The sequence below is a fragment of the Haliotis rufescens genome, unplaced genomic scaffold (assembly GCF_023055435.1).
Source record: "Haliotis rufescens isolate VD_foot unplaced genomic scaffold, xgHalRufe1.0.p SCAF_8, whole genome shotgun sequence".
In the NCBI taxonomy this organism is placed as follows: Eukaryota; Metazoa; Mollusca; class Gastropoda; order Lepetellida; family Haliotidae; genus Haliotis; species Haliotis rufescens.
Window position 1 is genome coordinate 52,392,737 of NW_025964372.1, and position 21,660 is coordinate 52,414,396.

Sequence of the window (21,660 nt, forward strand, 5' to 3'; positions counted from 1 at the left end):
GTATGAATATTTATTATCAGACAGATATATATATTGAGATCTGTTTCGTAACAGCTGCTGTCTTCAGTATTTCTTCTGGTATTGCAGAAGTCATTAAGTCTGTGTCAGGTGTTGACGTTGTTCTTCCTGTTGTGTTGCAGTGTCCAAGACCTACAAGGTGCTGCACAAAGCAGGTTCCAACATGGAGAAATCGGCAAGAGAGTCCGGTTTCAAGATACCCACCACTAAAAGATGATACCACTCCTTCAACCTAGGTACTCAACCTGACCCACAATGACGTCACACAAATCCCCGACCTACGATGACATCGTACAAAACCCGAACCACGATGACATCATACAAACCCCTGACGTCATCTTTGGTATTTGGTGTCCCTATGAACAGTAGTTCATCACAAGCATTACTTGACTTGTTTCTGTCACAGACAACTACGGAGCTCATCACATGGCCCCAGTCAACAATGGCTGCTGTAAATACAAGGGACAAGTCTTCTGAACATTGCTAAGATTTCTCATTCATCTGTTTACTCGGGCATCTGACTGGGGCAAAGTATCTGTATCTTGGATTAGAATTAGTAGTTGACAGCATTATCTTTGGAAAGTTTCCACATCCATTTATACATACATCATCCATCACAAAACCTTCCATTGGTTGATATTTAAAAGCATATCAAGTGCACGAAGGCATCTCGTTTGTGGTTAATTTTAAATATATGAAATAATCCTCTCAGCAGGTACAAAGTTTGTTGGGGAAACAGCTTTTTCATTGATTTAGTCGCGATCTGTGTCTTGATTCACCATGGTGGTGGGCCTCTTGTAGAGGGCAACACACTCATGTTGGCACCAGGATATTCCTGTGTTGGCCGTTGTGGGAAGACATCATGTGTTGTAAATATTGCTAACACTGTTATTGAACTGTTGATTAAAGTTGTTGTTATGAAGGGACCAAAAAGCAAATGTGAATTAATTTTGATTTATTCTTTCCAGTTATTTCAAAACCTCAATGTTTTAACTCTTCTTCATCGTAACCATCATAGTTTTGTCAGCATTTTAATACATTGTTCCTGAGCACATTTTTAAATTTCACTTATCACAGATTGTGTTTGCTTCTCCCTGTTTTATATCATCATGGCCATGTGTACGAGTGTGTCTTCAGAATCTGTCGTTGGAGTGTCACTGCCAAATATCACACACTGTTTAAATGTAAATAGCCAACATTAAGACTATTAGTCACCCTTAAGTGTTTTATAGTGCTCCATCACCAGAATCTGTTGTTACATCCAGCTTGTGGGGAGTAACGAGTGTTACCAGGAGGGTGATATACACTGTATACCCAGCCCACTAACACACTAACAGGATGCAGTGTTTTTCCTTTGTTTTGCTTTCGTGGGGCGGATGATAACTGTTTTAATGCAATAGTGTATTGTTTTTCTCTTCATTCGAGGTAAATTTTGTAGAATTGATAAATTCATTGCTTAATACAGTGAAAATTCATAATTACAATATTTTTTTAGTTGATCGTTTCACAAGATCTAATCAAACATATAATGAATATTTTATTGAGTGAGTGAGGTGAAGTTTAGTCCACATGACGATGTATTATTCGTATGTGGAGTTATCTCCCCTGTATCGACTAAGGAAGGACTTGCCATTGTGTTACAGAATGATCAGAGGCTTTTGGGATGTTGTGTTTTATTGTATTCAAAGGATTCTTGGTCTTCCATACATTTTCCACAAGGCACTTGATGCAGTGATCCCTGATATTAGGGAATGTGCCGCAAGTCAGTCTTAGGTCAAGAAGTTGAAACACAAAGCATCTCGCACATTTTGGTGTGATCAGAGACAACAACATAATATTTTCCTGCTCGTGTCTGATTGTCACCCTTATGCAACAGGTAGCATAACTGTGAAATTTTGACGAAGTACTGTGCTGAATCCCATCTTCCAGTGTCCCATACTTTAAACTACAAAGCTGAATCCCATCTTCCAGTGTCCCATACTTTAAACTACAAAGCTGAATCCCATCTTCCAGTGTCCCATACATTAAACTACAAAGCTGAATCCCATCTTCCAGTGTCCCATACTTTAAACTACAAAGCTGAATCCCATCTTCCAGTGTCCCATACTTTTAACTACAAAGCTGAATCCCATCTTCCAGTGTCCCATACTTTAAACTACAAAGCTGAATCCCATCTTCCAGTGTCCCATACATTAAACTACAAATCTGAATCCCATCTTCCAGTGTCCCATACTTTAAACTACAAAGCTGAATCCCATCTTCCAGTGTCCCATACTTTAAACTACAAAGCTGAATCCCATCTTCCAGCGTCAGTCTTCCAACAGAAAGTATTACAGCATACTCACTGACAAGAACAGCAACAGTTACCATATTTTTGTAGAGTTTATTGTATTTGAGGTAATTTTGCCACAAGCTAATGAATATTAACTGCTGAAAGATATGTGATAGTTATGTTTCTATGGAAACAATTGCATGGTATATTGATGGTTTTATTTCAACGGCCTCAACTGCATGGGTTCTGGTTCTGAACTTGCATGGTGTGAGTAGATATAAGAGCACATTATTCCATATCCCCATCCTCATCATTGTCATCATCCAAGCTTTGTAATGTGTCTAGGACGTGATCCATGCCTCTTGTTTTAGTAGTGAGCCCATGTACTCATGTTTATTCATCACTTCCTACTGTATGTTGATGGTCAGGGTTAAGGCTGTAACAATAATGTTTATTACATTGATAGCGGTGTGATACGATGCAATACAACACATGAATTTCAACACTTCTATTTAGGTTTGTTCCATGAGAATAAATGAAGGTCCACATTAAACAAAGTCAGTTTGAATCAGTTATAATTAGAGTGGCTTTGGAAAATAGTATCTTTGATTACATGTTAATGACATTGTGTCTCCATCATACATATTGATGATGTTTGTATCCATACATGACCTTGTGACACAATCATGTCGACTACTTGTATCATTACATTTTATCACAAAGTACCGTATCATCGCTGAATCATTACAACCTCATAGATTCTGATGTTCAGTTCTCAGAGAATGTGTTCGAGGCCTGTATTTCCGTGTTATTGTACATACCTTGGTTGAACCTGCGGATGCTGTGATAGCCAACATGTAGCAGAATACCATAGATACTACATGGTAACCACAAACAGCTCTTGTCAACTCAGGGGACATCTCAAATGTAGTGATGCATAATTTGTTTCAGAATGTATACAAAGCACGTAATGAGAGAAAAATCAAAATAACTGTCTTGAACTTTGAGATGGTCCCTGGGTGTTATTGATGCAATATAGCGGAGGAAGAGTACATGAATAGTAATACAAGGCTTTGTTATGTAATATGTATTTATGAAGTTGAAATATGCCATAATCCTAGTTGTTATAATCACAGAGTGTATTTTCATAATGTAAGTTATTTCATGGTGTATGTACTTAACATGTAATTATAAGCGATGCTGTAGAATGTCGCGTATATCATTGTGTCACACTGTAGTGTTCACTGTTGCCAGGTTTATTATTTCACATTTAACAATTACATCTATCTCCATGTGTCATACTTGAGATTGCACGTCTCAGTGTGAGTACATGATACTCCATGCAAAACAATATTCTTCCAAAATCCGATTCCATTAATTTTGTGGGTCATGTGTTTCTGAAATACATATTAAAAGACAATATTTTAGATGTTTCATCCATGTCCACAAGCCATCTAACTCTTTCACATCGAGGCAAGGGAGTTAACTGACTATAAAAGTCCAGCTTCACTGTGAGTTACCTCCCTTGCCTCGGGAAGATGTCTTGAATCTGTTGTCAGTGGCCCCTTAACCCACTTGGCTGCTGAATATGTATGGTATGATGTTGTTCCATTACCCCCAGTCTCAGTGAGGGTGTCTCACTATGACCTGTCTTCTATGTACATAGGATGTTATACAACATGCTGCATCTGCATCTGTCTCTATGTAGCTCTTGGCTGTCTATTCTCCTGTCGTCACTGGTTACAGTTTCTATGTCTTGTTTGGTTCTGAGCGCCAGGCTGCTGGAGATGACATAAATGATTGGATGTGTTTCTTTCTGTCTCTCCTGTAAATATTTCATGTCCACCAGAATAAAATGTCATTGATCAGAACCTGAATATTTGTTATGTTCTGCTTCTACTAGTCACAGAATATAGAAATTCTACAGAAAATCATATTTTGGTGGACTATCAAGCAGGAGCTTCGCCAAAGGAGGAGCTTCATGACACACAGCTGTGATTGTCCTTGAGGACCAAGTGTATTATATCTCCACTTCTTTATAACAGATCCAGGTAGAATAGGTCTTCAGCAACCCATGCTTACCGCAAAAGGTGACTATGCTTGTTGTAGGCGGCGACTAACGGGATCGGGTGGTCAGGTTCCGTGACTTGGTTGATGCATGTTATCGTATCCAAATTGCGTGGATCAACAACAAACAACAAAAACACTAAGGTAAACAGGTTACAATTGCCAGGGCACTCAACCTTACCTCATCCCGGTATAAACCATCTGACAATTGGGAGGTTACTGGGGGCGCTGGTGGCCTTGTGATCAAGAGTGACGCAAATAACTGAAATACTGTTCAAAGAGGAGTTAAACCCAACTCACTCACTATAACAAGGTGATCCATCTCTAACATGGGGATGTTCAGATGCATTGTTCACTGATGTTATACAGCTCAGTTGCTGCCATGAAAATCTGAAACATTACACACAGTCCACGACAAACTATTTTCTCCATTATATCATTCCTTGATTACAATACTGAAGTGCACACAACTGTATGGCAGTCCTGAGCCAAGACTGGAATATATATCTTATTTGTTTTACTTAAAGCCAGGGCAAGTCTAGATCAAACTGAACCAAGTCAGTGTCCTTGATTCCACAGCAGAAGAGGAAAGGTTCTTTTGGAGAAAAGAAAAAATACAAGTGTTTTAAAGTAATGTTTTCGTAGTATAACAAAATGTAGACAATACAATGCCCATTCCTTTATTGACCATTCTGGAAACAGCAGTTCGTTAATGGACGAATTATGGAAAAACAAACGGAAAAAGATTTGCTTGGTTACTCAATGAAATGCCACAGAAATCACTTGCAATTTATTTATACAGCGATAAATATGTTCGTGTTGGTGGATCTGTCTAAACTCAAATTTCCTCGGAGTGACGCCAGGTGGCACCACTGCCACCATTACCGAATTACTCTTTAATTTAATTTTAAAATGAACATTTCTTCACGTGCCACAGAAATCTGCCAAGAATTGGATTAACGCCTTTGTTGGTATCCATGTCACATGTGTGATGAAATGTAGCGTGTTTTGTATGTTGTGTATACTACGACTACAAAGTGTTCAAAATAAACACAAACAACGTGTGCTCAATGAGGTGTCTTTATTCCGCTTGTGTTACGACCGCTCTAACCACACCCCACCAGATGCCGATTTCACCTGGTTATGGGAGACGATGTGCGATAATGTCTGTAGCGGGGGCCAGGGCCTTCCCACAAATATGAAATTTGAAAGTTTCCTCTCTTGTGATGATAAAAGAAATTTAGCTTTTATTGTAAGACACGCGGCACTAACAATGGCAGAAATGTATTTGTTATTTGATATCGTCCAAATCAGGACATCCTTGTAATCATACTGTACTACAAAATTATGTTCATAATTATTTTGTTCGAAAACAACGAGCGAACAAAGTATTACAGTATACAAACAATTACTTTTGGTGCGGTCATCAGGCCCAATTCCGTACAGCGTTAAAATATATAAGCACTTCAGGTTTAATGACATCACTTCCGGTTTTTGGAAAACAAATGTTAAATGCAGTACAACTTTGAAACAGAAAAGCTTATGCCTCTTACAACATTAATGAAAAAATTTATATGCACTTCCGGTTTGTAAAAACAATCATGTCTAATGGAAGATAACTTTCAAACACGAAGTCCTATGTCTCCAGCTACTTTAAACAAAGAACACTTCCCGTTGATTTATACCTTTCCGGGTTGGAGAAAATACGTGCCACATGCATTGCGACCTCTAGGTACATAAGCAAGTTACATGCACTTCCAGTGAAAGTATTCTTCCCCCACCGAGGTACTTGTCACAAACACATGCAAAGACAAGTCAATTTATTCACCTAAAAACAACACAGGAACGTATGGTACAAGTCAAATTTGGGAATTGCATCGGATATAAAATTTGTCACTGATGGTTAAATTTGCGTCTACAAGAAAGGAAAGCTTTACTGAAGCATTGCACGTTGTGCCCTTCACGAACAGCCTCTGAGCAAGTCACATGACCCGCTCTGAAGTCGTCACAGGAAGAGCATGCTCGATCGAACCTCAAAACTTGTGAATTGTAGACGCCAAAGACTGGAGCTCCTGGAGTATTGCTCAACATACATGGATTGTCGACTATTGGAAAGACGGTGTCATCTACCCATTATCGTGTATTTAAGTCAAAGGAGATTACCCTTTTGAGTCTGAAAGAATTTCAAGCTGAGCAATGCCGCTCAGAATGAGAGTAAGACGAGGGGAATGTCCGAGTAACACTCAAGGATTGTCCCCTACTTAAAACACATCCCTCCTTTTACACTTTGACAAAACATTCTCTTGTGGAATTTATTTGAGAAATAAACCAGAAAGCTTTGTCGTCTGTATTTCCACTGCGTGAGTCGCCCGTGCGTGATGCACGAGGAATGCGTTCCCTGCCGCTGTTGCACGTGCGCCAAACTTCATCGCAAGCTGAAATTTACAATGCATGGTGCACGGCTCGTTATAATTTCGTTGGGTCCTAAACTAGTATTTTATCAATCGCTTGCACGTTGTAAATACATGCTGACAGGAATAACAGGAAATATATAGTCCTGAACATGTATATATGTGTTTATTGATAGCCATTATGAAAGGTCTGGATGTGAGGATAACAAGACAAGTACACTGCAACGCTGGCAGGAGATATGTCGCCCGCACAGTTTTTGATAACATGAAGGACAACAAAGATGAAGCTTGTGATCTGCCTTTCTGTTTGCTGCCAAGCATTAGGAAGAGAAGAAGAACTCAGTGGATCTTGAGTGATGACCGTGACAGATGGTGCCACGATGCCTGTGTCAAGAAAAACCAAAAGGCCGTTTTCTCTGCACATTATGTGCGATGAAATAATGAGACACCAACTTGAATGTTGAACTGAGGATCGATGTAGAGATCTCTTTCTATTCAATCGATGGGATAATCATGGTATTCGTCAAGAAAGACTTTATATTCGATACATAATTCTTGCATAATAATTCTACCAAATTAGCCCAAATTAGTGTCGACTAAACCCCAATGACGTCATCGGCTGTTATGTTATTCGTAACACTTAGTGCCCACGTCTGTAACGTCCTCTACACACGTCGTCGTATTGTTCCTTCGCCGTGACAAGTGCCGATACATGATGTTTTCACCCTGAATAGTGACGATACCACCAGTGTAGCCTGATTAATTCACAGACGTGGAATATCTGACTGTCAGTTATATCATAACATGGAATATCTCGCTGGCATGTAAGTTCATATTGAAGGATATTTGTCTTTTCTCAACGAATACCTTGTTTATCTCATGTAGTCAAGCAGATACGTTTATAGATATTTACCCAGTAGATCGAGTAGTAGTATATTGCAGACTGAATTATAATAATGGTGTAATACCATCACGGAGAAACATTACAATATCAATATGTAATCTGATACTCGCGTAACATTACAGCAAACAGCAATGCTTACTTTAACTAATCTGATTTTCAACTGCAACTTAGTTGGAGAAAACAGAGGATATTTTTCCTTTTCTTGTCAAACCCGGGCTATTGTCTTTAAATGATTTTTTTACGTCTACAGATGATTTGTTGTAAATACATTTCCGAATTAAGTGCATAACCGATATGTTGCAGCTCCCCAAACTTGCAATACTTTCAAAATGTCACCTTGCAAATATTATAAGGTGTTAAGGAGTCAAACCATTCATCTCCTGGTTACATTTGGGAGTCTTTGACAATCAGTGCAATATAAAGAACATGGTCGAGCAAATGTAATTGAAATCCAATGCAAGATTATCGAAATAAGGCAACTTTCTGACAAATGTTATTCAGACATGGGGAGCAAAATATGCAACATTTAATGTAACATGCGGGAGTTTAGTAAATGTGAGCTACAAATGACTTCTTGTTAACGGAACATTATCTGACAACCTTAAATGATGCATTTATTCATTGGGGCCTATGTTTGATCATGTGTTTTTTTCTGTAGAACCATACATATTTTAGTCTAAAATATGGTACCCCTGCATTCATAGCCCTAGTTCTGAACCTTATGTGCAAATTGTGTTATTATGTATGTTTATCAGTGGTAATGTATATTACTTATTCGGGTATTATTTGTTTCAACAATGCTATTAACGCTAACACTTTTAATTTCTAAAATAGGCGGGTACTTAACTAAGTTCTTTGTGCATATATTTCATCGATTGAAGCCGAATTGCTGAAGTGAAGCAACGATTATCATGTTGGGAGTGTAAATAAATTCCATTGTGGTTTGGACTGCTTGTTCAACTTCTATAAGTTTTCTGTTATAATTATGTTTTCCACTGCATGGGTCAAAGAAGAAACTGTTGGGCCACAACAAATCCATTAATTGTTCCTCACCGCATTGACCGATCACCATAACACCTTTCGGCCATTTTTGGCAGTCAGATGTACAAAATAATAAAACATAATATAAGATGCGGCGTATCCGACGAACAAGCAGTGAATATAATTGTTGTTGCCTGATCACAACTTCACTGGGGGTAAGCGAGTCTGAAAAACAGGGTGTGTGGACGGTTGTCAACTAAAATGGAGGGTCTGATGACAACAGAAAAGGTATCCCGAATTCGTTTTACGAAAGACAACCATTGATGACCAAGTGTCGTTATTTACATAAACCCATTATTCAATCTCTCGATGTATTCACATTTATCATCATCAAGATTTTGGCGAATTCCAAGACGAATACCGGAAATATTTTCCAAAAATAATTCGAATACACTAATGATCTTCAGGCCTTAAACAATATAAATGATGAAAGATTGCAAAATTGTGATGTCAGTTAACAGGCAGTCTGGTTATTACAGTTTGTCGTTGAAACTGAAAGTGAATGGTTGGTTGAACCCGCTAAGTATGGCAGGTTAAAATAGCAGAATTCAACAACAAACAATACACCATAACAAGTATCAGCTGACTACCAGTCAGTCACCCTGCACACTCAAGTAGCCCTAAAAAAACGTTCCATTACTTTTCGTATATGGATTTTATTAGCACGGAATGTTACTATTATCAGTATAAAACAATTGACTCTGTAAAAGTCATTTGTTAATCCTCGAAACTAACGCTGAATTTTTGCAAATATTTCAGCTGTGAGAATTCTGTCAAAATATCGTCATAATAAACAACATATATCTTAATATGTCATATCAGTTGACAATCAACCAAACACCTGTGTCTACCAACCAACAAAAGTTGGTTGTTTTTTTTAGATATACAGACACGCTTGCTTACAGTGACAAACACGCTTACTTCCAGCACAGGCGCAGGAAGCACTTGTTGAATTATATGTTGCATGCAGTTTGAAGACGTGTGAATGATTTACAGAAGTACTTTGGGACTTTCTTCAGCGTGTCAAAAACAGATATTTTAAAAGATTGTTGATTGTGTATACGTGTTTGGATTAACGCAATTACAAAATACTCATTAAACCATTTCAACGAATCACTTCTTACATATAATTAACAAATAATTCCTTAGTTAATATATGTCTTGTGTGATTTTTCCTTTTCTTAATTTTGTTAATATATACTACGCCAATCGTCTTAAACTGACAGTTTTTCTCCGTCAGAACATGATGACATGGTAAGCTCGTTAGTTGAGATGTAATAGTGCACCAGTGTGTTGACCGAAAACTTGTGTAAATCAGTATGAATAAGAAATAATATGAACAGATTGTACACCCACACCAACACAAAGACAGCAAACCTTTTACCTATATATGTTATCGTTTGGGACACAATTCTAGTTACACCCCCTACCCCCATGGGCACCGACCCTCGTTACCAAAAAACATGTTAGGATCCCCCACCCCCAGTAACAAACATCTTCATTTGACAAAAAGTATGTGACAAATAGTGACTAAACGGACCTAAAATATTCATATACATGCAAATGCGTCTGTAATTACCCCTGCCATTTATAGATTCAACGGAAGCAACATTACATGTGTTTTAAACAAAAAAAATAACATTAATCATTTTAACACCAAAGATGGACAAAATGTTTGACTGATCGTAATTTGCATGCGAAAATATCGCATTTTGATTTAATAGGACACCAATATGTAAAAAATTCAATTGAGAACAATATTAAATATTTGTATTTGGAACTTTGAACCAATAATCAGTCATCAGATATAGGAATACATAAACCGTTCTTATTAGAATTGAATAGGGCAACTCTGATATGTTATTTAGGTATTTATTTCTTAGCATACGTATACAGTATTGTAGGTTATTGTCATCAGGGGATCGCTACAAATTGCGTACTGAGGAATATATGACAGGGTTGTCACACATCTATCGCCGTGGAAAAAGCAAAAACGATTTTTTGCGCAATTAATGTCTACATTTTAACAAGGCATATAAATAATCATTTAATATAATGTAAAATATACCCAGTAAATAAGATGTGTAAATGAATAAATATTTATTTGTATATATATAGATATACTAGTAGATGACTGCATGTATTATTTATTATATTCGATTTTATCAACGAGTATCATTAAAAACCAGTGTTGTGGGTTCTAACAGTTGCGCAAATGCCGAGATCGATGTGTTGATCTGTGTAGATACTAGGCCTATAAACCGCAAACATATATATATATCGTGTGCTGTTATTCCCACGATATCGTGCATATTACGGTTAAAGTTCTGTTATTTACACGATGTCGTGCATATTGTGATAAATTGTCTGTTATTTACACGATATCGTGTAAATTGTGATACATTGTCTGTTATTTACACGATATCGTATACACTGTGGAATATGTACTCTTTATGTACACGAATAGACCTGTTACATGGGCTGCCAAGTAACAAACGTTTTGATTAGCTGAGCAATTTTAAGCGACCAATCAGATTCATTGTAAGCATCAACCACAGAATCGCCGACTACGCGTGCAGGTAAACAGCATACCCTCATTGTCGAGGGTTTAACTGTTTTTTGTGCATGACAAGAGCTGTAATAAGGTTTCTAGCAGCCAGATAATTTTATGTGAATTACAATGACATGGGAACATTGGCGTTACTCTAAATTATTCATTTTGAGGTCATAAAACACTGACCTAAATAGGTATAGCCAAGAATGGGTAGTCATATATCGACCTGGCCTGATTGAAGAGCGACAATCAATTCATGGAGTAAAACTTTTTCAGCTTGACAAGGGTTTTTCTGACCTTGTCAAGGTGCTGGACACACAGTTAATCCCCTCGGGGCAGATAATTCATCATTCTCCGTTGTTCTGAACTAGGGTCTTCTCGAAAGGGGTCATGTGATAAGTGTGCGACACTGACCTAAATAAATTATTTACACCTAGGTCCCTGGTGCAAAAGTGTTGAAAAAAGTCGAGAGAAGTCGGAGAAATGGGTGTTAGGTTAATGAGTCTGCAACCGTTTGGAAATAACAAACCATAAGACCATATATAATTTATGAAATTTATCATATTTTTTGTTTGTTTAACGCCACACTCAGCAATATTCCAGCTATATGACGGCGGTCTGTACCAGACAATCCAGTGATTAACATCATGAGCAGTGATCCTCGCAATTGGGATATTATGACATGCATCAACCAGAGACCAATGGTCTCTGCATCAACCAAGTCAGCGAGTCTGACCACCCGATCCTGTTAGTTGCCTCTTACGACTTATTAAGGTTTAATTTATACAGGAAAAACAAATTAGAACGGATTGGTTGATAAAATTGTAATTAGTAACCTGACATTAGATATAAACTGGACCCATGGATTGCAATGGATTCTTTTCTGTTGAGGTCAGCAATTTCAAGATGAGTGATCCCGAGATCAAGCAGCTGACTGACCAGTTACATCTGATCCCGCACCCCGAGGGGGGAGCATTCCGGGAGATGTGGAGAGGGGAAAGAATGGTCACTTTCACAGAGGAAACAGCGTAAGTTTATTGTGGAACAGATGTAGAACTTTAAGATAATTAAGTTGCATACAGGAAAGTATGTAGATAGTTGTCGGTAAACAGTGTAGAGGGGATGTTGTTGGCAGAGTATATAGAGATGGCTATCAGGAGACAGTATATGGTTTATGTTTGTGGTGGAGTATATTGAGATAATAGTCAGGAACTAGTGTTTTGTGTTGGTGGAGTATATTTAAAGATATGTGAGGAACTAGCACATTGTATAAATTGTCAGGGAATATATGGAGATAGTTGTCAGGAACTAGTGTATTGTGTCTGTGGAGTATATTGAAATAGATGTCAGGAACAAGCGTATTGTGTAAATTGTCGGTGGAGTATATGGAGATAGTTGTCAGGAACTAGCGCATTGTGTAAATTGTCGGTGGAGTATATGGAGATAGTTGTCGGGAACTAGTGTATTGTGTAAATTGTCGGGGAATATATGGAGATAATTGTCAGGAACAAGTGTATTGTGTCTGTGGAGTATATTGAAATAGATGTCAGGAACAAGCGTATTGTGAAAATTGTCGGGGAATATATGGAGATAGTTGTCAGGAACTAGTGTATTGTGTTGGTGGAGTTTATGGAGATAGTTGTCGGGAACTAGCGTATTGTGTAAATTGTCGGTCGAGTATATGGAGATAGTTGTCGGGAACTAGCGGATTGTGTAAATTGGCGGGGAATATATGGAGATAGTTGTCAGGAACTAGTGTATCGTGTCTGTGGAGTATATTGAAATAGATGTCAGGAACAAGCATATTGTGTAAATTGTCGGGGAAATTATGGAGATAGTTGTCAGGAACTAGTGTATTGTGTCTGTGGAGTATATTGAAAAAGATGTCAGGAACAAGCGTATTGTGTAAATTGTCGGTGGAATATATGGAGATAGTTGTCAGGAACTAGTGTATTGTGTTGGTGGAGTTTATGGAGATAGTTGTCGGGAACTAGCGTATTGTGTAAATTGTCGGTGGAGTATATGGAGATAGTTGTCGGGAACTAGCGCATTGTGTAAATTGTCGGGGAATATATGGAGATAATTGTCAGGAACAAGTGTATTGTGTCTGTGGAGTATATTGAAATAGATGTCAGGAACAAGCGTATTGTGAAAATTGTCGGGGAATATATGGAGATAGTTGTCAGGAACTAGTGTATTGTGTTGGTGGAGTTTATGGAGATAGTTGTCGGGAACTAGCGTATTGTGTAAATTGTCGGTCGAGTATATGGAGATAGTTGTCGGGAACTAGCGGATTGTGTAAATTGGCGGGGAATATATGGAGATAGTTGTCAGGAACTAGTGTATCGTGTCTGTGGAGTATATTGAAATAGATGTCAGGAACAAGCGTATTGTGTAAATTGTCGGGGAATATATGGAGATAGTTGTCAGGAACTAGTGTATTGTGTCTGTGGAGTATATTGAAATAGATGTCAGGAACAAGCGTACTGTGTAAATTGTCGATGAATATATGGAGATAGTTGTCAGGAACTAGTGTATTGTGTTGGTGGAGTTTATGGAGAGAGTTGTTGGGAACTAGCATATTGTGTAAATTGTCGGTGGAGTATATGGAGATAGTTGTCGGGAACTAGTGGATTGTGTAAATTGTCGGGGAATATATGGAGATAGTTGTCAGGAACTCGTGTATCGTGTTGGTGGAGTATATGGAGATAGTTTTCGGGAACTAGCATATTGTGTAAATTGTCGGTGGAGTATATGATGCATATGTGAGTACAGTTGTTATTAACCAAATGTTCCGCAGTCATGGCGGCCCTCGTAACGTCGGCACCAACATCTACTACATGCTGAAAGCCCCCAACTTCATCTCCTGGCACAAGGTGCTGTCAGACGAGTTCTTCTACTGGCATGCAGGGGGCACCGCCAAGGTAACGCACATCATGTCCTCTTTTCACTTACTTGTGGAACGGCCAAGGTAAACTGCATGTCCTCTTTTCACTTACTTGTGGAACGGCCAAGGTAACGCACATCATGTCCTCTTTTCACTTACTTGTGGAACGGCCAAGGTAAAGTACATCATGTCCTCTTTTCACTTACTTGTGGAACGGCCAAGGTAAAGTACATCATGTCCTCTTTTCACTTACTTGTGGAACGGCCAAGGTAACACACATCATGTCCTCTTTTCACTTACTTGTGGAACGGCCAAGGTAAACTGCATGTCCTCTTTTCACTTACTTGTGGAACGGCCAAGGTAACGCACATCATGTCCTCTTTTCACTTACTTGTGGAACGGCCAAGGTAAAGTACATCATGTCCTCTTTTCACTTACTTGTGGAACGGCCAAGGTAAAGTACATCATGTCCTCTTTTCACATACTTGTGGAACGGCCAAGGTAAAGAACATCATGTCCTTTTTTCACTTACTTGAGGAACGGCCAAGGTAAGCTGCATGTCCTCTTTTCACTCACTTGTGGAACGGCCAAGGTAAACTGCATGTCCTCTTTTCACTTACTTATGGAACAGCCAAGTTATCTGCATGTCCTCTTTTCACTTACTTGTCGAACGGCCAAGTTAACTGCATGTCCTCTTTTCACTTACTTGTGGAACGGCCAAGTTAACTGCATGTCCTCTTTTCACTCACTTGTGGAACGGCCAAGGTAAACTGCATGTCCTCTTTTCACTCACTTGTGGAACGGCCAAGGTAAAGTACATCATGTCCTCTTTTCACTCACTTGTGGAACGGCCAAGGTAAAGTACATCATGTCCTCTTGTCACTTACTTGTGGATGGCCAAGGTAAACTGCATGTCCTCTTTTCATTCTCTTGTGGAACGGCCAAGGTAAACTGCATGTCCTCTTTTCACTTACTTATGGAACAGCCAAGTTAACTGCATGTCCTCTTTTCACTTACTTGTCGAACGGCCAAGTTAACTGCATGTCCTCTTTTCACTTACTTGTCGAACGGCCAAGTTAACTGCATGTCCTCTTTTCACTTACTTGTGGAACGGCCAAGTTAACTGCATGTCCTCTTTTCACTCACTTGTGGAACGGCCAAGGTAAACTGCATGTCCTCTTTTCACTCATTTGTGGAACGGCCAAGGTAAAGTACATCATGTCCTCTTTTCACTCACTTGTGGAACGGCCAAGGTAAAGTACATCATGTCCTATTGCCACTTACTTGTGGAACGGCCAAGGTAAAGTACATCGTGTTCTCTTGTCACTCATTTGTGGAACGGCCAAGGTAAACTGCATGTCCTCTTTTCACTCACTTGTGGAACGGCCAAGGTAAACTGCATGTCCTCTTTTCATTCTCTTGTGGAACGGCCAAGGTAAACTGCATGTCCTCTTTTCATTCTCTTGTGGAACGGCCAAGTTAAACTGCATGTCCTCTTTTCACTCTCTTGTGGAACGGCCAAGGTAAACTGCATGTCCCCTTTTCACTCATTTGTGGAACGGCCAAGGTAAACTGCATGTCCTCTTTTCACTCACTTGTGGAACTGCCAAGGTAAACTGCATGTCCCCTTTTCACTCATTTGTGGAACGGCCAAGGTAAACTGCATGTCCTCTTTTCACTCACTTGTGGAATGGCCAAGGTAAACTGCATGTCCTCTTTTCACTTACTTGTGGAACGGCCAAGGTAAACTGCATGTCCTCTTTTCATTCTCTTGTGGAACGGCCAAGGTAAACTGCATGTCCTCTTTTCACTCTCTTGTGGAACGGCCAAGGTAAACTGCATGTCCCCTTTTCACTCATTTGTGGAACGGCCAAGGTAAACTGCATGTCCTCTTTTCACTCACTTGTGGAACGGCCAAGGTAAACTGCATGTCCTCTTTTCACTTACTTGTGGAACGGCCAAGGTAACGCACATCATGTCCTCTTTTCACTTACTTGTGGAACGGCCAAGGTCACGCACATCATGTCCTCTTTTCACTTACTTGTGGAACGGCCAAGGTAAAGTACATCATGTCCTCTTTTCACTTACTTGTGGAACGGCCAAGGTAAAGTACATCATGTCCTCTTTTCACTTACTTGTGGAACGGCCAAGGTAAAGTACATCATGTCCTTTTTTCACTTACTTGAGGAACGGCCAAGGTAAGCTGCATGTCCTCTTTTCACTCACTTGTGGAACGGCCAAGGTAAACTGCATGTCCTCTTTTCACTTACTTATGGAACAGCCAAGTTAACTGCATGTCCTCTTTTCACTTACTTGTCGAACGGCCAAGTTAACTGCATGTCCTATTTTCACTCACTTGTTGAACGGCCAAGTTAACTGCATGTCCTCTTTTCACTTACTTGTGGAATGGCCAAGTTAACTGCATGTCCTCTTTTCACTCACTTGTGGAACGGCCAAGGTAAACTGCATGTCCTCTTTTCACTCACTTGTGGAACGGCCAAGGTAAAGTACATCTGGTCCTCTTTTCACTCACTTGTGGAACGACCAAGGTAAACTGCATGTCCTCTTTTCACTCGTGGAACGGCCAAGATAAACTGCATGTCCTCTTTTCACTCACTTGTGGAACGGCCAAGGTAAAGTACATCATGTCCTCTTGTCACTTACTTGTGGAACGGCCAAGGTAAAGTACATCGTGTTCTCTTGTCACTCATTTGTGGAACGGCCAAGGTAAACTGCATGTCCTCTTTTCATTCTCTTGTGGAACGGCCAAGGTAAACTGCATGTCCTCTTTTCACTCTCTTGTGGAACGGCCAAGGTAAACTGCATGTCCCCTTTTCACTCATTTGTGGAACGGCCAAGGTAAACTGCATGTCCTCTTTTCACTCACTTGTGGAACGGCCAAGGTAAACTGCATGTCCCCTTTTCACTCATTTGTGGAACGGCCAAGGTAAACTGCATGTCCTCTTTTCACTCACTTGTGGAACGGCCAAGGTAAACTGCATGTCCTCTTTTCACTTACTTGTGGAACGGCCAAGGTAAACTGCATGTCCTCTTTTCACTCTCTTGTGGAACGGCCAAGGTAAACTGCATGTCCTCTTTTCAATCTCTTGTTGAACGGCCAAGGTAAACTGCATGTCCCCTTTTCACTCATTTGTGGAACGGCCAAGGTAAACTGCATGTCCTCTTTTCACTCCCTTGTGGAACGGCCAAGGTAAACTGCATGTCCTCTTTTCACTCACTTGTGGAACGGCCAAGGTAAACTGCATGTCCTCTTTTCACTCATTTGTGGAACGGCCAAGGTAAACTGCATGTCCTCTTTTCACTCACTTGTGGAACGGCCAAGTTAAACTGCATGTCCCCTTTTCACTCATTTGTGGAACGGCCAAGGTAAACAGACATTTAAACTTGGGCCCAAGGAAAAGAAAAATTAAATTTATTCATAAGAAAATAAAAACTGAATGAAAAGGTTTCTTTTTAACTGGAAAGTCAAAGGGAAAAATAAAAGTCCTTAATTACTCGTATATAGGCTTATAGAATTGGTTGGAATAATGAAAGATGGTTTTCCAAAATTAGTTTTTTATTTGGCATACCAGTATGTGAAATACTGTTTCAGAGAATCTGTTTTCAAGTGATTTTAATTTGTGAAACCAGCAAAAGCTGTGTGCCTACTGTCCAGTTCTTATTTTCTTAATTTTAGGGGTATTTTAACGGTGTATTTTAACAGTGTATTTTAACGGTGTATTTTGAGGGTGTATTTTGACATTGTATTGAATGCATTCATGTAAAATTAAGTATTAAAGCCTCTTCCTCTTTATATGTTGGGGCCCAGGTGGCCCAGTCGTCTAAGGCGCCGCAATTCGCTGTGCAGAGTTGCGTCCCTTGGGTACGCCAGTAACCTATGATTGGGGTTCTGATCCCGGTTCGCTCCGATTATGTTTCTAGGTTTGTCAGCACCATACCTGTGCTCATGGGTTTCACCAAAGTGGTAAACGTCGGGCACTTCGGGCTTTCCTCCCACATTAACCTGACACGCCGTGACATAACTGGAATATTGTTCAAAGTGGCGTTAAACCCAACTCACTCACTCCCACTCTTTATATGTCCTTTTGAGTACAACCAAGCCATCACATTTGTTAGAACTATATTAATATGAGGAAGAGAATTTATGGATGTCAACATCTTTATAAAGAGGAACACAACGTTTTTGGAGTACATGCTAACTCCTTCATCTGGTGAATGATGAAGGAGTAAGCATCCACAAATTCTCTTCTTTAAGTGTATCACTTCTAAATGCCTTTCAAAGATATATTAATATGGAGTAGGATATTTTTACTGACATTTGCTACAGACAGAATATCGGCCTCTGACCAGGTCTAGATAAATCCCAGCATTTGCATGAATACCCCTTGAACTAACACCCTAGTGATGTCCTGCTGACATGTCTATTGAAGGTACACTTCCTGGACAAGGATGGCAAGCACAGCTGTGTGCTGCTCGGCGATGTATTGAAGAACCCAGAGTGCGCCTACCAAGTTCTGGTCCCTCACGAGATGTGGTACGCCTGTGAGCTGGTGGACCGCGAGTATGTCTTGTACAGCGCTACTGTCATGCCAGGTACGTGACGTCATTGTGTCATGCCACAGCACTGTGACGTTGGGTTACGTCACTGCACTATGATGTCATTTTGTCATGCCACAGCACTGTCATGTTGGGTTACGTCACTGCACTATGACGTCATTGTCATCAAACTCAGTTTTGCCAATTGTACTCCAGACATTGTCATTGTTTTCATATTTTCAAGTCAATTTTCCCTACTTAAGACAGATATATACCAATATATTCTAGGTTGCCCTAAGTGTATTTAATGCATGATGGCCTCTTTATTTTTTTGTATGTTGTCATCGGGAAAGTTCCAGTTTGAAATGTGTGGTGGGTACCTGGAATGCGTGACATGATGCAGTCACTCACTCATGCAGTCACTCACAAACAATAGCGTATAAACACATTGAATGACATCTGGCACTGTTAATGTTGTATTGCAGGATTCGAGTTCAAAGACTGGTTAGAAGGGAAACAGTCTGAGATGATTCAACAGTTTCCCCAGCATGAAGACCTGATCACCCGACTCACTAAACACTGATTCAACAATTCCCGCAGCATGAAGACCTGATCACTCGACTCACTAAACACTGATTCAACAGTTTCCACAGCATGATGACTTGATCACTCGACTCACTAAACACTGATTCAACAGTTTCCACAGCATGATGACTTGATCACTCGACTCACTAAACACTGATTCAACAGTTTCCACAGCATGACGACTTGATCACCCAACTCACTAAACACTGATTCAACAGTGCCCGCAGAATGAAGACCTGCGCTGTGATCTAATAATTAAGTGCCCCCTCAGCAACTACTAGATCAACCCGTAGATAATCTTTAAAGCAACCCCTACTAAGACTGAACATTTACATACCAGTTTCATTATCGTGTGAACGAAGTTTGTTCTGTATCCCATGATCCCTGGCAACAAATTGACCTTCATGTGTATGGTTGTAATAAGCACCCCTTTGTCAACCCCCGGAGCACCAGGGTGCTTATTAGGTAGACTACAGTATACAGGAAGTGACATGGCATGTGCTGTATCTCACGCCATACACTCAACACGCTCTACTAACACAGGGATTCTTCACAACACTTCATTGTTTGTCCTCAGCATCTCAACTAAAGTTTACTCCCAACACCCAGGCAGGACAGTGACTCCTAAACGTAACGAGTCTGTCTTGTAGTTGCAGGCCCCAATTTGTAACCACATGCTAGGGAAGATAATCATTATGATTGTTCTCAGATTGACTTCACTCTGTGTCTTTGCCATTTACTGCTGTATAATCACAAGGTGTCTGGTGTACTATTTTCCATGACTCTGATTGGCTGTCATGGCATCAAAATTGAATTTTATTTTTCGTTAACTGCAGAAAAACGAAGAGTGACGGAAATAATTTTCAGAGGTGTGTTTTACGCCATTTTGTACCATTTGTGATTGTTATTCTTCAATGAAAGCAAATAAATTCACCCTATGATGGGTCGTAGCATGCTGAGTTCAAGATTAAAGGGTCTAAGCGATTTATGCATGGGTATTCGCAGGCGTTTGCCACTGAAGTGGTCCATCAGTGTTTACGTCATTTCAAGAATACAGTCTTGTAAACAACGTATGAACGTCAAAATGTGTCATTCATACACTCGAATATAAGCGTCAGTTTCACGGTCATATGAACTTCACAATAAAAAATGATAGATTATTGAACAACGAGGTCAGAACATAGTGCTGAAAGGTGTTCCTGTTTTCAGGGTATACTTGTGATGTGTATTTTCACTGATGTATGTGTTCACTTTGGAATATTCCGTGATTTTTAATGTTCCATACGTATAACATGAATTTGAATAGCTCATCAAATTTAGAATATATATATTGCGATACTGTCAAGTACTATACTATTATATACATTACCTATTTTCAGAATAAACTATTACCAAATGTTATTTTGAAAGTTAATATTATTGTTGTTCATATCTTACCGATTATAATCAATACATAATTATCATCATGTGGCCACCACTGATATGTCTACCAGCAGACTAGTGACCAGCAGATTAATGACCAGCAGACTAGTGACCAGCAGATTAATGACCTGCAGACTAATGACCAGCAGACTAGTGACCAGCAGACTAATGACCAGCAGATTAATGACCTGCAGATTAATGACCTGCAGACAAATGACCAGCAGATTAATGACCTGCAGACTAGTGACCAGCAGATTAATGACCTGCAGACTAGTGACCAGCAGACTAATGACCAGCATACTAGTGACCAGCAGATTAATGACCTGCAGACTAGTGACCAGCAAATTAATGACCTGCAGACTAGTGACCAGCAGACTAATGACCAGCAGACTAATGACCAGCATACTAGTGACCAGCAGATTAATGACCTGCAGACTAGTGACCAGCAAATTAATGACCTGCAGACTAGTGACCAGCAGACTAATGACCAGCAGACTAATGACCAGCAGACTAGTGACCAGCAGATTAATGACCTGCAGACTAGTGACCAGCAGATAGTGACCAGCAGACTAATGACCAGCAGACTAGTGACCAGCAGATTAATGACCAGCAGACTAGTGACCAGCAGATAGTGACCAGCAGACTAATGACCAGCAGACTAATGACCAGCAGACTAATGACCAACAGAGTAATGACTACCCTTAGCCTACCCTTATATTTGATATCAAAAGACACTCGGGTGAGATTCTCTTTGTATCAAATGGTTGTTTAACACTGCAGTCAGCAATATTCCAGTTGCATATCATGCATAACATCACCTATCATTATTTTGAGAAATATCTTTATGACATTTTGGATAACAAGTTATCTGGTCCTTAACTTTGAACCGATGGACACCCTATATAGTGCAACATGTATCGTATCTGACTCAATACCAAAATC

General features: G+C 39.8%; 2 protein-coding genes across 11 annotated transcripts in view; both read left to right on the forward strand.

Annotated features, from left to right (window-relative positions):
- Positions 1-2,126, forward strand: part of LOC124145574 (interaptin-like) — a 126,452-nt gene extending 124,326 nt beyond the window's left edge. For all 8 annotated transcript variants that reach the window (XM_048389252.1, XM_048389253.1, XM_048389257.1 and 5 more), the window contains one exon: positions 141-2,126. In XM_048389252.1, the coding sequence (XP_048245209.1) occupies positions 141-235 (95 nt within the window). In that variant the 3' untranslated portion in view covers positions 236-2,126. The remainder of the gene's footprint in view (positions 1-140) is intronic.
- A 9,122-nt stretch (positions 2,127-11,248) lies between these two features.
- LOC124145610 lies at positions 11,249-20,697 on the forward strand. 3 transcript variants are annotated; one of them, XM_046515446.2, is made up of 5 exons: positions 11,249-11,292; positions 12,164-12,295; positions 14,068-14,191; positions 18,606-18,768; positions 19,197-20,697. In XM_046515446.2, exons 2-5 carry the CDS (start codon positions 12,174-12,176, stop codon positions 19,292-19,294), a joined length of 507 nt encoding a protein of 168 aa, XP_046371402.2. In that variant the 5' UTR covers positions 11,249-11,292; positions 12,164-12,173; the 3' UTR covers positions 19,295-20,697. The 3 variants fall into 3 exon arrangements, with proteins under 3 accessions (XP_046371402.2, XP_046371403.2, XP_048245345.1); XM_046515447.2 differs by having other exon boundaries at positions 11,254-11,292; positions 12,159-12,295; XM_048389388.1 differs by lacking the exon at positions 11,249-11,292 and adding an exon at positions 11,337-11,358.
- The last annotated feature ends 963 nt before the right edge of the window (positions 20,698-21,660 follow it).